Source organism: Echinops telfairi, unplaced genomic scaffold, assembly GCF_000313985.2.
Source record: "Echinops telfairi isolate 266 unplaced genomic scaffold, ASM31398v2 ScPeMD7_3533;HRSCAF=4204_1, whole genome shotgun sequence".
Classification (NCBI taxonomy): domain Eukaryota; kingdom Metazoa; phylum Chordata; class Mammalia; order Afrosoricida; family Tenrecidae; genus Echinops; species Echinops telfairi.
In genome coordinates, this window is record NW_022107432.1 from 17790756 (window position 1) to 17813054 (window position 22299).

Genomic DNA, 22299 nt, shown 5'->3' on the forward strand with positions numbered 1-22299 from the left:
CCACCATGGGACACAGTGCTCCTCGTTGACCCATGGCACCATTGGGGACAGCACTGGAGACACACAGTCGGAATTGTGCCCATGATGAGCTCACCACGCCAAACACCAGCCTCTGGGGGCATGCATCAGAGCAGCGGGGGAAGCAGAGCAGTGAGGTCCCCAGGGATAGAGGCGGTGCCGGGGCATGGCACCCCATCAGACTTGACTGGAAAGCACAGATGAAGGAAAACAAACATACCTTGAACTATTCAGATGGTTATATACGTATGCATGTGTGTGTGTGTTTTAGTTGTAGCCATTGTTTTACTTTCTTTTGTTGCTTTGTTGCATTCAGTCTGGTGATGGTACATAGCATGTCTATCTGGAAGGGATAGACGGAATAAACAAACCAGAAGAGAGAACAACGGGATGACAGATCCGGGGAGCATGGAGGTAGGGGAGGCGGGGGAAAGGAAGAGGGTATTAACAAGCACAGGAACAAGGGAAAAACAAGTGATCCAAAATCAATGTCAATGAGGGTGTGGGAGGCCTTGCAGGGCTGGATCAGGGGCAGTGCAACTGAGAGGAATTCCTAAAACCCAAATGAAGGCAGAACATGATAGTAGGACAAGAGGAAAGTACAAAGAAATAGAGGAAAGAACTAGGAGGCAAAGGGTAGTCATAGAGATTTAAATACAGGCATATAAAGATGTAAATATATTTATATATGACGAGGGGGAAAGAGAGCTATGTACATATATTTATAGGTTGAGTATTAAGATGGACAGTGGGCCCCTGCACAAGTACTCCCTCTACACAAGAACACTTTGTTCTAACAATTTGGCAGTCTGAGATGCTCACCTGCCTGGCACGATCGCTGAAGACAATGGGTGCACAAGAAAATGTCGTGAAGAAAGTGGATGGTGCCCAGCTACCAAAAGATATAGCACCTGAAGTCTTAAAGATAAACAAGCAGCCATCTAGCCCAGAGACAACAAAACCCACATGGAAGAAGCACACCAGCCTGTCCCGACTCGATCGCTGAGGACAAAGGGGGTGCATCAGCAAAAGTGGTGAAGAAAGCTGATGGTGCCCAGCTATCAAGTGATATAGCATCTGGGGTCTTAAAGGCTTGAAGACAAACGGGCGGCCATCTAGCTAAGAAACAACAAAGCCCACACGGAAGAAGCACACCAGCCTACCCCGACATGAACGCTGAAGACAAAGCAGGCGCAGAAGCAAATGCGGTAAAGAAAGCTGACGGTGCCCAACTGCCAAACTATATAGAATCTGGGGTCCCACAGGCTGGAAGATAAACAAGGGGCCATCTAACTGAGAAACAAAAAAGCCCACATGGAAGAAGCATACCAGCCTGTAAGATGACAAGGCATCGAAGGGATCAGGGATCAGGCATCAAAGACCAAAAAAAAAAAAAAAATCATAGCATTGTGAATGAGGGGGAGTGCAGAGTGGGGACCCAGGGACTATCCAGGGGGAATTGGACATCCCCTTGCAGAAGGGATGCAGGGAGGAGATGAGCCAATCAGAGTGCAGTGTAGCAATTATGAAATATATGATTTTCCTCTAGTTCTTAAATGCTTCCTCCCCCCCCACTATCATGATCCCAATTCTACCTTACATATCCGGCTGGACCAGAGGATGTACACTGGCACAGATAGGAACTGGAAATATAAGGAATCCAGGACAGATGAACCCTTCAGGACCAGTGGAGAGAGTGGCAATATTGGGAGGGTGGAGGGAAGGTGAGGGAGAAAGGGGGAACAGATGACAAGGTCTACATATGGCCTCCTCCCTAGAGGAAGGACAGTGGAGAAGTGGGTGAGGGAGACATCAGATGGTATGAGGTATGATAAAATAATAATGATTCATAAATTATCAAGGGTTCAGGGAGAGGGGGGAGTGGGGAGGGAGGCGGAAAATGAGGAGCTGACACCAAGGGCTCAAGTGGAGGGCAGGTGTTATGAGAATGATGATGGCAACATATGTACCAATGTGCTGGACACAAATGATGTATGTATGGATTGTGAAGAGTTGTATGAACCCCTAATAAAATGATTATTAAAAAAAAAAAGATTTACAGTCTCAGAAACCCACAGGGGAAGTTCTACTCTGTCTTATAGAGTAGCAATAAAGCATGTGTTAGTCTGGGTAGACTAGAGAAACAAATCCAGGGAGACTCATGTGTATAAGAAAGAGCTTTATATCAAAGAATAATTGTCTATTAAGAAAACACCCCAGCCCAGTCCAGATCAAATCCTTAAGTCTGACATTAGCCCATATGTCCAATACCAGTCCTCTTCAGACTCACACAACACATGAAATGATGCCAAACGCAGGAATATCACAGGCCGGTGGGTGGAAAGTCTTGTGGACCCAGTGGCAGTAAAGCATTTGAGTGCGGGTGAGGGTCTCCAAGAGGTTCCTCCAGCTTCAGGGCTCTGATTCCATCAGGGGTCTCCATGTGGCTTGTCAGCAGTAAGACAAACCGAGTGTCTGTGTGTATCTGGCCTCCAGTCAGCTATTTATCTCTGTGGCACCTCCAAATGAAGTCATCAAGCTGCAACCCGATAGACAGGCTAGACTCCAACCCTTTGCAAGTTGACACCAGGTTATGTAACTACCACAAATCAGCATAGACTAGATGGCAATGAGTTTCTTTTTGGTTTTACTTTGAACAAATAAACTACCTTCATTTACACATAATCATTCAGATTATTTGTGCTAATTTCATGTATTCCTTTCCTTTGATCTAGTTTATAGTCATCTTTATCATAATTATTTATTAGTCATCAAAAGCCAAAAGACCACCTATTTTTAAATGAAGATAGTTCTGTGAGGTGTAAATCACTTACCAAGTTTTCAAGTGTAAATTTTCATGAACTAGATTTTGTTAAATCAAGTCAATGTATTTATCAAACAGCTAAACTACACCAAATCCATCTGTACTAATTAGGGAGGACCCACCATTCCAAGTGCAGTGCACCAAGATGCTATAAATGGCAGTGCAAAACAATGCCAAGACTGCTGTTTTCTGGTTTGTCCAACCAGCTGACAAAATACCAGATAACCAGTTAACCTGTTGCCATTGAGCAGATTCCAACTCCAGATGAACCGATGTGTCAGTACAGAACTGGGTTCTATCGGGTTTTCGGTAGCTGATTTTTCAGAAGTGGATCACCAGGCTCTTCTTCCAACCCACTTCAGGTAATTAGCAGCTGAGTACTTAACTGTCTGCACCACCTGAAAAAAAGTGAACAAAATTAACTCATTAAGTCCATTCTGATTCATATGGGTCCTGTAGTTAGAACTGCCCCTGTGGGTTTGGGGGCTGTAAACCTTTATGGGCACAAAAAGCCTTACCTTTCTCCCATGGAGCAGAGCTGGTATGTTCAAACTACTGACCTTGTGCTCAGTAAATCACAGATAACCCACAGGACTCCAAGGGAGTCTAACTAGAGGCGACCCTATCAGGTATTTTTCAATAACTAGCAAGCGAACAACGGACCCGAGTTTCCTTGTTAAAGTCATACGATCTAGTATGTCTACTCAAAAATTTCTTTTTCTTTTGGAAAAAAAAATGCGCCTCCCCAAGCTGTGCTATTTTCAATTGCAATAAGTGCATGTGAAAGGCGGACCGTGACGAAGTATGGCTAAATAAGGATAGACGCATTTGAATTATGGTATTGGCAAGGAGTATTAACTATCCCACAGACCGCCAGAAAAAATGAGCACATCTCCCTTGGAAGAAAGAACCAAAATGTTCCTTAGAAGCCAGGATGGCGAGGGTTCACCTCGCTTACTTTGGGCCATCGGGAAAGAAGAGCCCTGGCAAAGCACATCACGGTTAGCAAAGTGGAGGATCAGCGAGAAAGAGGAAGACCATCAGTGAGAAGGGTTGAAACAACGACTGCAAAACCGAGCTCAATCACAACAGGAATTATGAGGATCTATCCGGCAGTATTTTGATGATGCTCCCATTTATTGCTGCCAATGGGATTATAAATCATAAAATCCCATTGATATGCCTTACGGAGAAGTTCCTGCTTACCTTATGCCGTTCGGCATATGAGAGTTTACCTGAGATCTAACTGTTAGAAGCCACCATATGATAATTCACTGACAACAGATATGAAGACATTATAATTGACCCTTTCCTCTGCTGCTTAATTAATAACTAAAAGTTGAAGGTAATGACAGAACACATATTAGCAGGCTAATTGTTTTTTAAGGTAGCCATGATTTTTCTTCACTTCATCCAATTCTCTTTCAAATCAGTATGTAATCTTTTAGGTCTGGATTTAAATACAGGGTAGCCCATCTAGTGGTTAAGAGACTGTAGGAAAGTTATTCATCCACTTAGAGCTTCATTTAATTAATCTAGAACCTTAGAAAAATTAATATCACTCACCAAAAGCTTTCCAGTCAATTATGTATGACAGTATATGTAAATGTCCTGCACTTAGTAAGGGTTCCAGAAATGTTCATTATTATGACTAATACCATTAACATCTTAATGGCACTGTTAACAAATGGCATCCCGACAGCACAATTTGACATCAAATTTCTCATTACCAGGAGCACTGGTGGCACAGTGGTTATGCATTGGGCTGTAATCCAAAAGGTCAGCAGTTCTAAATGCTCCTTGGGAGAATGATGGGGCTTTCTATTCCCACAAAGAGTTACAGTCTCAGAAACTCATGGGGCAGTTCTACTCTGTCCTATAGGGTGTCTATGAATTGGCATTGACCCAATGGCAGTGAGTTTGGTTTTTGGAAGGGACATAAGGGCATTCATTTGCATGTCATAAATCAAAATCAAACCAGCTGCCCTCAATTCCAATATATGGTGACCCCATGTGTCACAAAGTACAGCTTTTCCATAGGGGTTTCAAGGCTCCTCTTTTGGAGCAGATCACCAGGCCTTACTTCCAAAGTACCTCTGGGTGAGTTAAAATCCCAGTCTTTCAGTTGGAAGTCAAATCCTTAACCATTTGCTCCACCCAGGGACTTTGTCTAAGTGTGGAAGAAAATTAATAATAAGTACTGAGTGAAGAATCTTCTGAACTACGGAATACCAGAGCAGGGTGGCATTGAGAGAAGGGCATAAGACACTGGCACTAAGTCTCCATTCACATTTTTTCCAGGCTAAACAGCACCTGTCCAGAAACAAATGAAAATCAATCACTTCATGACATAGATAGATGTATAGGCACATGGGGGTCACGTGGAGCAGCAAGTAGGTAATAGAACTAAAACTGGTATCAGCCTTCCTGTCTCTCAGTTCAATACTAGGCCGATCCATCTCTGCTCCAAGGTGACCTCGGAGCCAATAACATTTGTTTTTCCGATATAAGTAATTTAATAATGATATAATGTAATAAGGCAAGATAGTATATAAGTAATATATGAAGGAATTCAAAACATGTTACAACCATTCTACAAAGGAAACGATGGAAATGTTTTACAGTTTATTATATATGGGATGGTTTTTTGCCTAGGACACGATCTGAATTGTACCCACTGTTCACTTCACTACGAGAAATTAAAGGGGGAAAATCTCTAAATGCAACTTTTGCTCTAAGAACTATGAGTAAATGAATATGTCTTTCTCTTTTCCTCCCCTCAAATGTCCATTCTACCCTGTTATTTCCCACTTAGGTACATCCAGAATAAAAAGAATGAAGAATTTCCTTTAAAACACTTTATTTAAATTTATTAAGGATACCTTTCAGTGTAGGGGTCTTCAAAAGGTAGCCAGTAGACCAAATCCATTCTGCTATTTTTGTAAGATATAAAATTGTTAAATATAAAAAGAAAATAATTTGAGGCATATGAAAATGATAAAAAACATTAAATGTCAGTGTCTATAAATGCAGTTCTATTAGAACACAGCCACACACATTCATTTACATCTTTATCTTGGTGTGCTCGAAGTCCTGAGTTGGCGAAAACAGTTTGTACTTGACTACTATCCTGGAGATTATTTGTTTAAACACCTTGGAGCCCCAAAGACAAAGTTCGGTGTGCTTTCTTTAAACTTACAGCCAAGAAAACCCTGAGGAGAAATTCTCCCCTGTATACAAGCAGTCACCATGAATTGGAATCAACGCCCCAACAACCACATGGCTGTGTTTGCACTGCAAAGGCAGAGTCGAATAGTTGTGAAACAAATCACACTTTGTACTCATTGTTTTACATTGCCCTTTGGTCCACTAAAAGTAACAGTTATACAGTTATAAATTCTATAACATTGCTACGGTCATGTGTTGTGTTGCACTGCAACAGTTTTTAAAACCATGTTAAAAAAAGAGGAAGAGTGAAGTAGACTGAATATTTCTGTTTGAAAGATGAGTGGAATGTGTACTGTGTTGCTATCCTATTAAATAGCATAATATTTTGTGTATTAAGCAATGACACTATATTTGTGCAAACAATGAAATAAATATAGCCTTACCAAATTAAACATTCATCACTTTCACAACTCACAGGAAAATAAAAAGTCAGAAAAGATGGACATTTTTAAATGAAATATAACAGAATTTCCTCAAAAAATTTTTTTTTCATGAATCTGGAATCAAAGAAATTTCTAATTGCCTCATGTATTAAACAAGCAAGGAAATTCCTTTTATCAATGATGATTTAATTAAATAATTTGAAAAATGATTGATTGCTGAAATGGAGAATTGTATTCACTCAAAGTAATTAAGACTATCAACTTTTATCAAGGACAGTTTCTTGAAGAGTTGCAAACAAATCAATAGCAAATTAAAAAACAAGACAAATGACATTGAGTAGCTTTCCCTGGCTATTAATGAGCCAACAAATGTTACTAATATTGTTTAATTGTTGCATGTTTAAAGAGTCAATCATAAATTTTTAAAAGACAGAAGAATTAACCTTTAAAAGTAATCTCTGTGTAAAAAGCACAGGTGGGACTAAATTCAAAGAAGTTGCATTAGTTTAGTATAATCGGAAGTGGAATCTGCTAAAGTGCATTACAACAATGGTGCTAAGCATATGTGTGGAGCTGGAAAACATGATCTTACATATGCATCATTTTTCACCTATACACAAAGCTTGTGGAGATGAAAAGAACTTAAAGTGTGTGAATATTCACTTTATTATTAATAAGTTCGTATTTTATGGAAAATAGTTCATCTATCATGTGTTTTTGAGCCAGTAGTATTAACAGTGAACTTATTCACTCCTAGTCTTAACCATTATAAGACACAGAGTTTGGGGCTTTGAACCTACACTGAAAATGTTCTATAGGAGAACTTTGTGCAGCCTCTGATATTAGCATTAAAGAAAGTGAGATAGTTTATTGTGCCAGCCTGGCTGATAAAAGCAGGTGGGATTGACTGAAGGGCAGAGAGATAAATGGCTTGGTGAGCCTTGCCTTTTTTGTCTCTCGCTCTGTGATCATCGGACCAGTATGCAGCTGCCTTGCTTGTTCTTCACCTCAATTTAAAGGCTACACTGCCTGTGGGACGCCTAGCCTGTGGACTGTGTTGCTGGAAGTTGAGGTCCCTTTAAGACTTCTCTGGAGCTGGGGACTGGTGGTTGGTGACCTGCCTTGTGATTGGCTGCTGTGCTGACATAGCCTAGTTCTCTCTACAAATAGAGGAAGATCTGGCATCAGATAGAGACTTGAAGGACTGCTAGTCTCTCAACTTTCTCTCATGTACGTGAGTTGCACTAAGCCATTTGTAGTGCTTTCTAATTTAACTGTTTATTTCTTGTATTGTATATTTATCTGTATATGATTTAACATTTCATTTCTCGTTATATATATCTAATTATCTTTATAAATAAATATATTAAATTATCAGGAATTTGGTTTTATCTCTCTAGAAAACCCTGTCTAACACAGAAAGGTTTGATAATGTTTCTCTATAAACATTATGAAACATATACAGTGAACCCTCGCCACTTCGCACTTCGACTTCCGCGGCTTCACTCTATCTCGGTTTTTGCGTAACAGCACATGCTCTGTCATTACTGTCACTGATTGGCTCATACTGTACACGCTTGATGCCATAAATAATATAATAAATAATAAATGATAATTGTAACGTCCAAAATGTTTTACTGTATTTTCCCTTTTTCGTTTAATAAATTGGGTAATACGAGTGTAATGGTGACTAAAGGGTGTTTTTTCATGTCCTCTATGCTCTAACTACGAAAATATTTGATTTACAAATAAGGAATCCTACTTCGCGGAATTTCATTTATCACGGTAGGGTCTAGAACCGATTAACCGCGATAAACGAGGGTTCACTGTATTTCCCTATTTATCAATGGACTATAACTGTGATAAAGATTTCACATGCTTATTGTGAGGGCGATATTGTTTAGTGTCAATTAAGTCCTTATTGCATTGGCTAGGACACAGTACAATCTCAATAAATAGTCTTCGGTGGTGCAAATAATTAAAATGTTCATGTGGTAGCTCAACCAGAAGTAACTTGGAAGAAAAGCCTGAGGGTCTACTCCCAGTATATCAGTCACTGAGCCACTAGATCAGTGGTTCTCAACCTTCCTAGTACTGTGACCCTTATTCCTTATGTTCTGCTGACCACCCGACCCCCCAACCATAAAAATTGTTTTTGTTGCTACTTCATCACTGTAATTTTGCTACTGTTATGAATTGGGCAACCCCTGTGAAAGGGTTGTTCAACCCCAGAGGGGCCACGACCCACAGGTTGAGAACTGCTGTGATAAATGAAGGAAGGAAATGTCACAATGATTTTAGCCCCAGCTACCATCTTCACGATAATCATGTCAGAATTTGAATGAGAATAAGCACAGACCAGTTAACTCACAATACCATGAGAAATATTGATGCATACTTGTTACTGTTTGGTGCTTTTGGTTTTGAGGAGATTTATTTTTAAAAAACACACCATGCCGGGGTCAATCCTGACTCATATTGACCCCTTATATAGGGTGCATGGGAGCAAGACAGACTTATCTTCTCATGGAGAAAGGTTACACTTCCATCCTTGTGGATAGCAGTCCAACAATTACTCAACAGTACTTGGGGGGAGGGAGGGACTCCCAAGTAGATAACCATTAGGGAAAAAAAATAGGTAAATAATATAATGGAAACAAAATTAACAAATGCAAAATTGCTGTGGAGCACAGTTGCACATTAACACAATTGGGTTTCCATGAATTAGATGGTATGAATTCAATGGCAAATTTTATTTTTTCAACAAATGGTAACTCTACTTATCATCATTGGTTATACATATTTTGATGTTTTAAGAATTCCAATGTTATGTTTTAATGAGATAATAAACCCCAATTCATTCAACTTTCCTCTAGTTTCTAAATGCTTCCTCCCTCCCCCCCACACTTTCATGATCCCAATTCTACCTTACAAATATGACTAGACCAGAGGATGTACACTGGTACAGAGAAGAACTGGAAGCACAGGGAATCCAGGGCAGATGATCCCTTCAGGACCAGTGGTGAGAGTAGCAACACCGGGGGGAGGGGGGGGGGACTAATTACAAGGATCTACATCTTGTCTACATATAACCTCCTCCCTGGGGGAAGGACAACAGAAAAGTGGGTGTAGGGAGATGTCAAGGGTTCATGAGGGAGGAGGGAGCAGAAGGGAGGGGGGGAAATGAGGAGCTGATGCCAGGGGCTTAAGTGGAGGGCAAATGTTTTGAGAATGATGAGGGCAACGAATGGACAAATGTGCTTGACACAATGGATGTATGTATAGATTGTGATAAGTGGTCTGAGCCCCTAATAAAATGATTTAAAAACAAAACAAAGAGCTGATACCAAGGGCTCAAGTTGAAAGAAAATGTTTGAGAATGATAATGGCAACATGTACAAATGTGCTTGACACAATGGATGGATGGATTGTGCTAAGAGTTGTATAAGCCCCCAATAAATGATTTATTTTTTAAGGTTATTTTTATAAAAGGAATTGAAATGACAAATAAGACTTTGGTCTAAATATTATTCATAAATACTATTTATTGGTACAGAGAAATATTCAATAAGAAAAGGCCAAAGAAATACAATGAGTTGGTCCTTGAAAATGGGAAATGGGAAGCTTCAGAGGAGGAGTGTTGCATTTGATGTAAACACAGTATGTACTACTTAATTTTTCTTGGATAAAAGTATATTATATGGAGTTATATAGACATAACTGTAGGTATATATGCACGTGTGACATCTCCCTATCACCTATCAATCTGCCTATCAAAATGTATCCGTTTTTTATACTATAGTGGCTACGGGTTGGTGTCACTCCAAAAGCTATGCTACCAGTATGTCCAATACTAGTAAGACAGGTTTCAGTGGAACTTTCAGACAAAAGCAAAATAGGAAGAAGTTGATCACTTGTGAAAAATTAGCCACTGAAAATTTTCATATCAGTGGAACACTATCTGATGTCGTGCCAGGAGACGAGCCTTCCAGGTTAAAGGGTACTCAAAATATCACTTGGAAAGAAATGCCTTCTCTAAGCAGAGTCGACCTCAATGACATGGACGGAGCAAAGCTTTAAGAACCTTCATTTGCTGACGCAGGATGCAGAGACAGCTACAAGCATCTTTAGCATTTTGCATGTGAAATGAATGCAGTACTAATCGAGGAAAACTGGAACTTGTCCAAATTGAAATGAAACACATAAAGATCTAATCCTAGACACTGGTATCCTTAAATGGACAGTATTGGCCATTTTGAGTCAGTTAGTCATCAGGAAATGACAAGCAGAAGCCAAAAATAATGATGGAATTTTCTAAGACCAAGGCCTACTTCATTGCAGATACCATTTTTTCACCCAACAATATAAATGGCAACTACACATGAGAAACTCATCAACTGGAATCAAATCTGCCATATCTGTGGGAAAAAATTTACAGAGCAGCTCAACATCATCAGTCAAAACAAAGCCATGGGCTAATAGTGGAATAGATCATCAACTGCTCGTATACAAGGGCAGGCTAAAGTTGAAAATAAGTAAAGCAAATTCATGAAAACCCAAATACAACCTTGAGCACATGAAAAATAGGTAAACTTTCCATAAACATTGTGATACGTCCATCACATATGTCACCTGAAATTAGATGCCATCTGAAGGATAGGTTTGATGCACCGAACATTAATAACAGAAGACCTGACGTGCTGTGAGAGGCATGAAGAACACCACCCAGAAAGAAAGTGAAAGGTCATTTAAAAGACATCACATTCTATTTTTATTGCCCATAAGTGACTTTTATTTCTTACCATCCCTCTCAGTACCAGGTGGTCCAAGATGCCCTTGACATGGGGTCAGACAACTGTTTTAGTGTCCTAAGTATCACACAACCTCAATTCTTACACCTCCAACTCATTCTCCACACCGTAACAGAGCTATAGCCCACATTTTTATATCTCATTCCATCTTGCTTCACGAAAGAAATGCCAGTTCTTTAAATTCCATGAACAGTGGCAACTCTTTCCAGCTTTCCTAGGAGGGCTTTGTATACTTTCTTTTTCCAGTCACTTTTCCGGGAATGTGTTAAGTGAACAATTCCAAAACTTCTTTATAATCTTCACCTGCTTATTTTTTCAGAGCTTATTTTGCAACTCTTGCCTCTAAGTTTACACCAGAACTATAATGTACACTCTAGCTCTGCTTAGAGACTGAAAATCGGCCAGAAGAGAAACCATTTTCAGAAACACACAGAGATGAAAACCAGAAATGTAAACTTTGGGGCTTGGACAATCAATTAGCACCAGGAATTGCTGAGACAGGGGCGAGACATAGTTAGGAAGGTAAAACAAGGAGAAGTTGACCATGGAAGGTGAGTGGACACAGGGCAACAAGACCACAGCAGACCTCATCAGCCACATGGACTGAATTTCAGTATCAAAGGCTGTTTCTTATGTCTTATTTTATTGCCTTTTATGCTTCTTTTACCTTCCTTAAAACCAATTGCAATCAAATTTATTTTAACATACGTGACCCCAGAAACTTAACAGTAGATTAGTGCTCTGTAGAGTTTCCAATGGGTGACAAGTAAATCACTAGAACTTTCTTCTGTTACCAACCTTTTGGTGAGCAGCCCAGCATATATGCCATCCAAGGACACCTTACTTTATTTACTATATTTCTAGTATGTTGAAAGGGCTATTCTGGAATGAGTTAAGTCATTCTAATGCTATTTAGCAACTATTATGTATTAGGCATTCTGCTAGGAAGTGAGAAACAGCTGAGTCAGAAAGCATTGTCTTCATGAAGCATACATTCTATCCAGGAGGCACCGATCAACAGAGAAGTTCAAACATTAGAATAATGTCTATGCTAGAGTCTTGCCAAAGGTGAAATCTAGTGGAAAGTGCTTTTATCACTGTTTCTATAAATGTCCATTAAATTTATCAATGCAATGAAATGACTTAATCTCCAGATGCTTAGTCTACATGTTTTTTGGTACTGTTGTGTATGTGTGACATGAGAATGTTCACAAGAAACTTGTTGTACTCTTTCATTTGAATGGGAACTCATTTTGTTTACATTGTTCCTCCTGATGAAAAGGCTGAAATTTCTCCAAAGGTCACAGAGAAATTCTTCAGTTGTTTTTTTTTTCACAGGCTGAAGATCAAATTTTGAATGTCAGGCACACATATAAATAGTTTGAGTTTATCTGTTGTCTAAAGGCTTTTCATTTCTATTTTTGTAAAGAAATCTGTTTTCCCCAACAAGAAAACTCTATTTGATATGACACCAGGACCAGGTTCTTCCATTTATTCATTTTATGATTACACTGTTCTGAGGGGAGAAATCATCATGTAGGGCAAGGGTTATAGTCATAGCAGTAAAACCTCTAAAATTACATATAGTAATCCTGTGGAAGTTACATAATCTCCTGTCAATTTGAGCAAAAGGGTGGAGTCTAGCCTGGCAATCAGGTCATAGCCAATGGACCTCTGTGTGGGTATGGCCTTCTCCTGGGGATTCTGGGAACTCCTATTTTCCTCCCTGGAAGTGGGACATAGGATCTCTCTGCTTGGTCTTCCCACTAAAAAGACACATGGAGCTATGCTGATGGAGCCAGAGCCCGGGAGCTGGAGAAGCCACATGGAGAGCCACGACAGGGCTGAGATGCTTCTACTGCCACTGGATCCCTAAGACTTTCCACCCATTGCCCTGTGATCTTCTTGCATTCAGTGTCATTGCATATGTTGCGTGAGTCTCAAGAGGGATTTGTAGACTGGTATCAGATATATGGACGTAAGGATTTAAGGACTTGATCTGGACTGGGCTGGGATGTTTTCTCAATATACAATTAACTCTTGATATAAAGCTCTGTCTTCCATATAGATGACTGTCCTGGATTTGTTTCTCTAGTCAACCCAGACTATCACAAACTCCAAGTTGATAGTGTACTCCTCCCCAATCACTTCAACAATATTAAATAATGACAAATAGGAAGTTATCACCAAATCACAACTGTAACTCTTAGGAGGACTGGTGTTGAGAGGTTGGCAAGGAAGTAGAGCAGTTGGACCACTCCACTATAGGTGTTGGCAATAATAGCATTGTTGTGGAAAAAATAATTTTTAAATAACAAAACTAAAATGTGATCAGCTACTTAATTAATCTCTGTTTCAATTCTAAACAAAGTTAGTGGTAATACACTCCTCCATGCTAGGCTAACCACATCCATTTTACCAGCCTCTTCCTCCTAAAGACAGCTCCATTTCCCATGGTTCCTCTCTCTCCTTGCCCACCTACAGTATCCAGCAAGCACTGCTGTTGCCATCGCAAGAGGATAATGTCTTCTTGTATTGCTGCTTTCTTGATAATGACATGGATGTTCATATTCGGAGATACAAAACAATGCGATGCTCCAACACAGCCTCTGTTTCGATCCCGTCTCCACTGTGCTGCCTCTTTAATGCTGAAAATGACACCCTCTTCCACTCAAAAACGGCCTCAGAAAAGTAGTTATTTACCATGCTCTGGTGAAAGAACTGTCTTGTCAAGGAATCAGATCCATGTTCCTGGCCACACAATGAGCGACTCATCTTACAGAAATCCCTGCCCCCAAAGCCTTGCTTAGTGAGCAACAGCTGATTGTAATATAGCCTTCATTTAAAAGGCACATAACAATTTTAAACAATGAACAACATGATGGAAATATACTATTGGGTTCATCCAGAAAAAAAAAGGGAAGGGGTGAGAGAATGTTTTTAAACATACATACTTAGAATAACCTGATGCAAACACTTGAAGGAAAGAATGCCATTTGCAAGGAGGGTAGGAGGCAAAGAAAGAGGCAGGGAAAATGTAGGTAATGTTTCCATGACTTTGAGTAAAATTGATTGAACTCTATTACATATAGTTTCAAGAAAAATTACATTATAATGTTTGAAGAAATGTGATCCAGTTCCTCCCTCAAAAATATATCAGTTCGCTGCTCGCAAGTTCATTCTGACTCCTGGCGACCCTCTGGGGCACAGCAGTGTCACTGGATCCTTGGATCCACTGTTTGGGTTTCTGAGACTCGAAATCTTTATAGGAGCGGATGGTCCCATTTTTCTCTCATAGAGTAACTGGTGGGTTCAAACTGCTGCCCTGTGTCAGCAGTTCAATGTGTGGCGTACAGTGCCACCAGAACTCCCTATTCGATGGGTCAAGTGGAGATGGAGAAGGAAAAAGAAACCTTAACTAGCTGTAATCAATTAGCTGTAAACCTCACTGAGAATGTTTGCATGAATTATCTGAAACCAAGGAAGTACAAAGCAGCCTGCTGTTTTTGTGAGGTGACCCAGTAACAGCGCACCACACTGCATTCTGGCAGGCAGTATAGGATCTTCAATGCAGCCCTTCCCCTGTGACCACCATACTCCAAGTTTATTTTCCCACCTCTATCGATCATTTCACTGACTAATGCCAAGACGTTTGTTCTCTTTGTCTAATATGCTACTCATAGTCTTCGGTAATTCAGTGTTTAATGTTTGCCAAGTACAAAGAAGTGACTATAAGGGAACGGAAAGCTGAGTAGGGCATAAGAGTTTGATCTTTGATGAGATGTGGTTACCCCTCAAATGAGTCTTTGGATTTAAAGTACAGGATACCAGGATATCAAAGGCAGAAGTAAATCCGATGATCTATAAGTTTAGTTCTATCATTTTGCATTTTTTTATATAAAAACCTAAGCCATATTGATGTCAAATGATCTGATCAAGGCAATACAGTGGTTAAGTGAAACTAGGGTCTAACTAATGATTAAGTCAAAACTAGTACATTTATTGATTGACATTTTTACCAAACTTTATCCAGTTTCCAGTATAGGAAAGTACTAGTTGTGGCAAAATTTTAGTGCAGATGATATACTTAAGAATTTAATAAATGTATTAATAAATATCTTGTCTCTGTGTTTTTAAAATATATAATTTTAGTATTTTATTATTAGAATTAGAATAGCATTGATTTTAGGGTTTAGGCATACAGGGTAGAACAATATAGTAATGTAGCTAAACATAACAAGTTATATTGATAAGCACTATTATATGTGAATATATATGAATACAAATTGAATTATGCAGGAAGCATTAAAAGAAGATGGAGGGAATACACGGAGACACGGAACCCAGAAGCACTAGTCAACATTCAATGATTTCAACATAGTATATCATGAAGAATCAGTGGTACTCAAGGAAGAAGTCCAAGCTGTATAGAGGGCATTCGCCAAAAACAAGCCACCAACAATAGACAGCATACCAATTCAGATGCTTCAGCAGGTGGGTGCCATGCTGGACTCACTCATTCATCTATTCCAAGCAATCTGGAAGACATTTGCATGGTCAAACCAACTGGAAGAGTTCCATATTTATGGCCAATCTTAAGATAGGTCATCAAAGAGTGAAAAAAATTATTGAATGATAGCATTAATATTACATGCCAATTTGTGCTGAAGATAATTTTAATAAGGGGTTCAACCTTGCATCAACAGAGAACTGTACTAAATTCAAACCAGATCCAGAAGAGGAAATTGAACAAAGTACAGCAATGCCGATGTTAGGTGGATCTTAGCTGAAAGAAGAGAATAGTAGGAGCTATTTACCTGGGGTTTTTGTTTGTTTTATTTTGTTTGACTATAGAATGGCATTTGACGGTGTGGAATATATATCAAGTTAGGGGTTATATTATTATAAGGAACAGAAATTCTAGAACATTTCATTATGGTCACATGGAACCTGTATACAGAAAAGAGGCAGTTCACACAGCACACCCATGATTTAAATGCAGCATGATTTAAAATCAGAAAGTGTACCCATCAAAATCATATCTTCTCAACAGACCTATTAAATCTGGATGCTGAACAAATAATCCCCCCAAAAAGTGGACTAAATGAAGAAGTTGGCATCAGAATTGGAGGAAGACTTTTTAACCAGTGATAGGTAGATGATAAAACTTTGCTTAAAGTGAAGAGAACTTGCAGCACTTACTGGTGAAGACCACAGATGATAGTTCCCAGGATGGAGTGCACCTTAACACAAAGAAGCAACACCATGAGAAGTGGAGATGATACGGGAGGTGCCAAGGTCTTCACTTAACATGGATCCACCATCAACATCCAGGGAAATCAAGAAAGTAAATGCCTTATTGTATTGGACAATTCTGCTGCCAAAGCATTCTTTAAAAGTGTTAAAAATCAAACATGTCACCTGATTCATATCAAAGTCTTTTCAATCAGCCCACATGCCTAGAAAACTGAGCAATGAAAAGGAACATGGAACACCTGGTGCCTTTGGTTTATGGTGTTGGAAAATACTACATTGACTAGATCATGACCTACCGGAAGGAACAAATCTGTCTCAGAAGAAGTACAGCAAGAATGCTCCTTAAGAGTAAGGAAGGATGGTGATATAGTTATTAGTTTGATGTACTCCTTGCTTTTTTATTACGTGTAATAGAATAGCAGGCATGGTTCTGCCTTGGTGAATAAGTGTTACTAAAAGTTTTGCCATATCCCCAAATCTCACTGTTTGGGTAAATAGTGTCCAGCCATTTAAGTTTTTAATCTGTATGAGTCAATAATTCATGTATTTTGATATGAAAATTTGGCCTATACATGTATATATTCCTTTCCTCAATAGTTTTAAACTTCCATTTTATTGGCTAAATCAATGATAGTGTCAATAGAATCACTTTCTGCCCCATAGGGATGATTTATAATGTTCTCTACCATAAAATTATAATGATATTTAGACATATCATTATAATTTTATGATAGAGAACATTATAAATGTTCTAAAGTGAACCAGAAGCAAATATAATCATAGATAGGAGTGGATTTAGGGCCCCCAGTTAATTAAAGCCCTGATTTAAGAACAATTAGTTCTTATAACATGGTCCTACTCAAAACATGCCCTCATGAAGGGATCACTGAATAGAAAAGTGTGGTAAAGAAACCACATGGGACCCAGCTATCAGGAAGAATAGCATCCGGGGTCTTAAAGGTTTATCTTAAAACAAGCAGCCATCTAAGGGAGACATGCACTAAGTACACATGAAAGAAGTGCACTGGCCTGTGTGATCCATGAATTGCAAGAAATAAAATCAAAGCCTGAAGGAGGGAACAGTATCAGAGCTTAAATTTGAACATTTTGTTTGCAGAAGGCCGTGGATGATAGTGAAGGCCAAAAATCCATTTGCTGGGTCCCCACATAAATCAACCTCAGGTAAACCTCCCAGGAATATGGTCCAGGGTTTCGAATAGACTTGTAATCAGATGGAAAGCACTGTAAAGTCAATTATGGCAGGTGTAGGTGGGTTAAAATTCAACACCTTTTCACTTGGTTTTCCTTTCAACCCCTTTTTAAATTATTTCAGTTTTTAATATTTTCTGCTTTCTTGTTGAGTTTTGTTTGTTCCTTTCTTTCTTATTTTTGTTTTATATGATTTTCATTTTATGAAATCCAGGATAGGTAAAACTATAAAGTTAATAAATGAATTAATAATTACCTAGGAACATGGCAGGGGACCAAACTCACTGCCATTGAGTTAATTCCAACTCATACATAATAACCAGTAGGGCAAGGGAGAACTGCTCCTGTGATTTTCTGAGACTGTAGCTCTTCACAGGTGTAGAAAGCCTCATCTTTCTCCCTAGAAGTGGCTGGTAATTTCCAACTGGAGACCTTGTAGGAGTCCTGGAGACATAATGGTTATGTGTTGGGCTGCCAACTTCAAGGTCAGCAGTTCTACACCACCAGCCACTCCAGAGAGAAAGACTAGGCCTTCTACTCCCTCAAAGAGTTGCAGACTTGGTGTGGTAGTTACATAATCTGGTGTCAATTTGGGTCTTGAAAGGATTAAGAGTGAAGGGGTGGAGTCTAGTCTGTCAATCGGGTTACAGCCAATGAGGCCTCTGTGTGGGCATGACCTTCTCCTGAGAAGTCTGAGAGTTCCTGTATTTTCTCCTGAGCAGCGGAAGACACATTCTCACTCTGCTGACTCCCGTGGAGACCTCTACTGAGAAGACATGTGGCACTACGCTGATAGACTCCATGCCCTGGGAGCTGGAGAAGACACATGGACCTACCCTGCTGCAGCCCTGCATGTGGGAGGAGCCACATGGAGAACCCTGTCAGCACTGAGATGCTTCTACCACCACTGCAGCTACAAAAATTTGTACCCACTGGCCTGTGATCACCCTGCATTCGACGTCATTGCATGTGTTTCGTGAGTCGGAAGAGGATTTTATAGATGGTATGGGGTATATAGGCTAATATCAGACTTGTGGGCTTAGACTGGACTGGGTTGGGATGCTTTCCTCATGTATAATTACCCTTTATATAAAACTCTATCTTATACACAAATGAGTATCTATGGATTTATTTCTCTATTCTGCCTGGATCAACACACTTGGAAACCCACAGGAGCAGTTCTACCCTGTCCTAGAAGGTCAGTCGGAGTCAGAAGGGACTCAATGACATTGGGGTGGTTTTTAGTGTTTTATGGTAAGGGAGGTTATGGAGAAATGGGAAGTTGAAATACTGAATACAAGAAAGAAGAAAATGTTCTGATATTAATTATGGTAATGATTACACAACTCTTCTTAATAAAATCAAGCAAATTGTAATGATGTGCAAATTATATGCCAATAAAATTATTTTTTAAAAAGAAGGTGGTGAGACTTCACCTTGCTGACAGTGAACATCTACCCTGAACAGGTAACATGTTATCAAGAGAGACCACTTTCTGGAAAAGAACTCATGCGTGGTCAAATAGAAGCCCCGTGAAAAAGAGAATGATCTGGCAGACTGATGGTCACACTGACTGCAGGAGACAATGGCACCATGCCAGGGAATTTTTCATTCTGCCATCCCTGGCATTACTATCAGTCAGGACCAACTCGATGGCACCTACCAGCACCAACAATAAGAACATATGAATTTTATGTTAGCAATACTGTAAACCTTATCTAAATTTCTTATCACTTTTATTGAAAAAGTATTGCCTGGATTTCTCAGGGCAGTCAGTTCCATCTCATACAGATAAAATCAGAAACAGTGAATTTTCCAGAAGAACCATGCTTACATATTTGTATCTGTCTTAGGGTGGCTTCCCAGAGAAACAAAACCAGTGAAATATATATATATATATATATATATATATTTGTATATATATATACACACACTTTTTTTTTAACCTACAAAACCCAAATCCACCCTGATTGAATTGATTCTGACTTATGGTGACCCTGCATAGGCTTTCTGAAACTGTAAACCTTTAAAAAAATCAGACAACCTCAGCTTTCTCCTGCATAAATATTCATAGAGAGAGAATGAAAGGGTTCACATAGATGTGGAAGATGGTAAGCCCAAATCAATGGGTCAGGCAGAAGGTTGGATGATCCTTCTGACTCCTGTTGTTTCAGGGGTTGACAGACACAACATTTGCAGTGCAGATAGCAGGCTGCTGGTTCACAGGATTTTGAAAGCTAACAAATATGAAATCTATAAGTCAATCAGGACAGACTTCGCATATCCTAAGAACTAGAGGCCAGAGTACCTGAGGAGAATGCAGGGGAGAGAGATGTTTTCCAGAACAATTATTTGTTTCATGAGTGTGAACTAAACCCCCTATGAAATTTCTCTTCCACTGATTGGCTGCTCACATCAGATCACAAAATGTGAGTGATTATATAGTGTCTGCCAAATGACTGAAATAATAGCCTAGTCAAGTTGGCACAAAATATTAGCCATCACAGTATCCAACTTAATTAAAGATACAAGTTTAATTATTAAAGCCAAAACTCCAAACTCACTGTCATCGAGTCAATGCTGAGTCATGGCGACCCACAGTGGTTTCTGAGACTGCAACTGTTTACAGGAGTAGAAAGCCCAGTCTTTCTTCAGAGGAGCTGCTGATGGTTTTGAACTGCTGACCATGTGGATTACAGCCCAACATGTAACCACTACACCACCAGGGTTCTCTACTTAATTAATAAATATTGTTGGAATTCTTTTGTGCAGTATTGTAAAGCTTTTTAGTATCAATTAAAAATATATATACATGTATATTACTCTGGATCTCTATTTTCCATGTAGAAATTATGGTCTCCAGAAACTAATTTGTTTCATATAGAAAAAACAAACACCAAGGGGGTTGGTTTTAGCTGCCCAACATCTGTCTGTCCCACCATCCCATCATGTTTCGGCTAAAGAAATCCCTGTTTAAAAGAAAATAAAGCCAACAAAATAAATTGTGCATATACTTCTGAATGACAGTGTGCGCAGAGAGGAGGTTGGCCCCAGTCCCAGCCTCAGCATGAGTCCAGATTGGTCTAAGTCAATTACTGGGTTATCATTCCTCTCTTCAATGATTGACTTAGACATGAGCATTGGGATACAAGACTTAGAGTCGGTCCACTTGCGGGCTTCTGGGAAAGACATTGTGCTCTTAGAAGAGACTCACAGGAAGGGGAAGCTGATTCTTCGTCAGGATCTTGTTTCTTGCAGATGTGTTTACTCTGGAGAAAGCTATCTTGCTCTTAAAACAAGCAAACCACAAGGAAAAAGCCCTTGATTCTTAATGATATGCTTGGACCTCTAAATAAATCAGCCTTGGTAGTGTAGTGGTTATACCATGTGCTGATAACTGCAAGATCAGCAGTTCAAACGTCCAGTAGAAAAAGGAGGCTTTCTAACCCATTCAAGAGTTACAGTCTCAGAAACCTACAGGGGCAGTTCTACCTTGTCTTACAGAGTCTCTATGAGTCAGAACGGACTCATTGACAGCTGGTATGATTTGGGGGGTAACTGGGGGCTTGTGTGTCATTGGAACACATCGTTTCTTTTTATATTCTTCTGGCTAGAACTTCTTCTGAACAGCATGTTATGTAAAGTTAAAAAAATGCCCTTATTATTTAAATCAGTTAATTTAAAACTTTACCTCCAAAACTCTCTCTCAGACATACCCTATACAGAAAAGGCTGAGCTTAGATGGATGGATGATCCATTGGGAACTATTTAGGATAATGGTAAGAGGAGCTCAAAGGGCATTTTCTTAAAGTGCCGAGGCCAGCATTACATGACATGGCAGTGGGCAAAACAGCCCCACATGAAGTGACAACAAGGGATCAGTGTTGGAGAATTGGGCTGAATAGTCAGACTAGAAGGGAATACTTGAGTTATTATAATCTAAGTTTTTAAATCTGAGGCTCAGAGAATTAGATGTCTTACCCCAAACACCCAGCAAGTGAATGGTGGAATGAGCCCAGCACTTAGCTGTACTGTTTCCATGCCCCAGTTCTTCTCATCTCCATCTTGCAAAAGACCAAGCTAATATACTAGTCTCCTCTTGTTTCCAAGTCTCAAAATTGACCAAGGTAGATCAAAGAATATGAAGGACAACTCAAAAGTTGTCATTAGGTTGTTATAGGCGCATTTTTAAACACACTGCTTTTAGTAATTTATTCTAAATCCATTTTACAAAAATTATTGTGTGACTGACACCCACTAATATTTCAGTGAAAATTATTTTCTATAGGTCAATCTGGAATGTTGACATGTTTGCCTTGCTTTTAGCATACAATTTATATTTCTAATGTAGTCTTAATTATATTTGCCATTAGCGCTTTACAGTATCAAAATTAAGGAATCATGCTTTTCTTCCTTTCCTACAACAAGTTTTTTCTAAGAGAATTTAATATATTTTCATTACAAAGAAAAGCTATTTAAATATCATGCACACTACAAGGCTTCTCACTGTGACAGTAGGAGGTTATAGATAAGCAAGGGGAAGAGGCTGGAATTATTCATGTGAAAATAG

The 22299-nt window shown here is 39.4% G+C and overlaps 1 protein-coding gene across 1 annotated transcript in view; it reads left to right on the forward strand.

The window, feature by feature from the left end:
• The first annotated feature begins 1187 nt into the window (after nucleotides 1–1187).
• PTCHD4 (patched domain containing 4) overlaps nucleotides 1188–22299 on the forward strand; it is a 233221-nt gene continuing 212109 nt past the window's right edge. Inside the window, exon 1 of the mRNA XM_045294756.1 lies at nucleotides 1188–1226. Coding sequence (XP_045150691.1) covers nucleotides 1188–1226 — 39 coding nt within the window. The remainder of the gene's footprint in view (nucleotides 1227–22299) is intronic.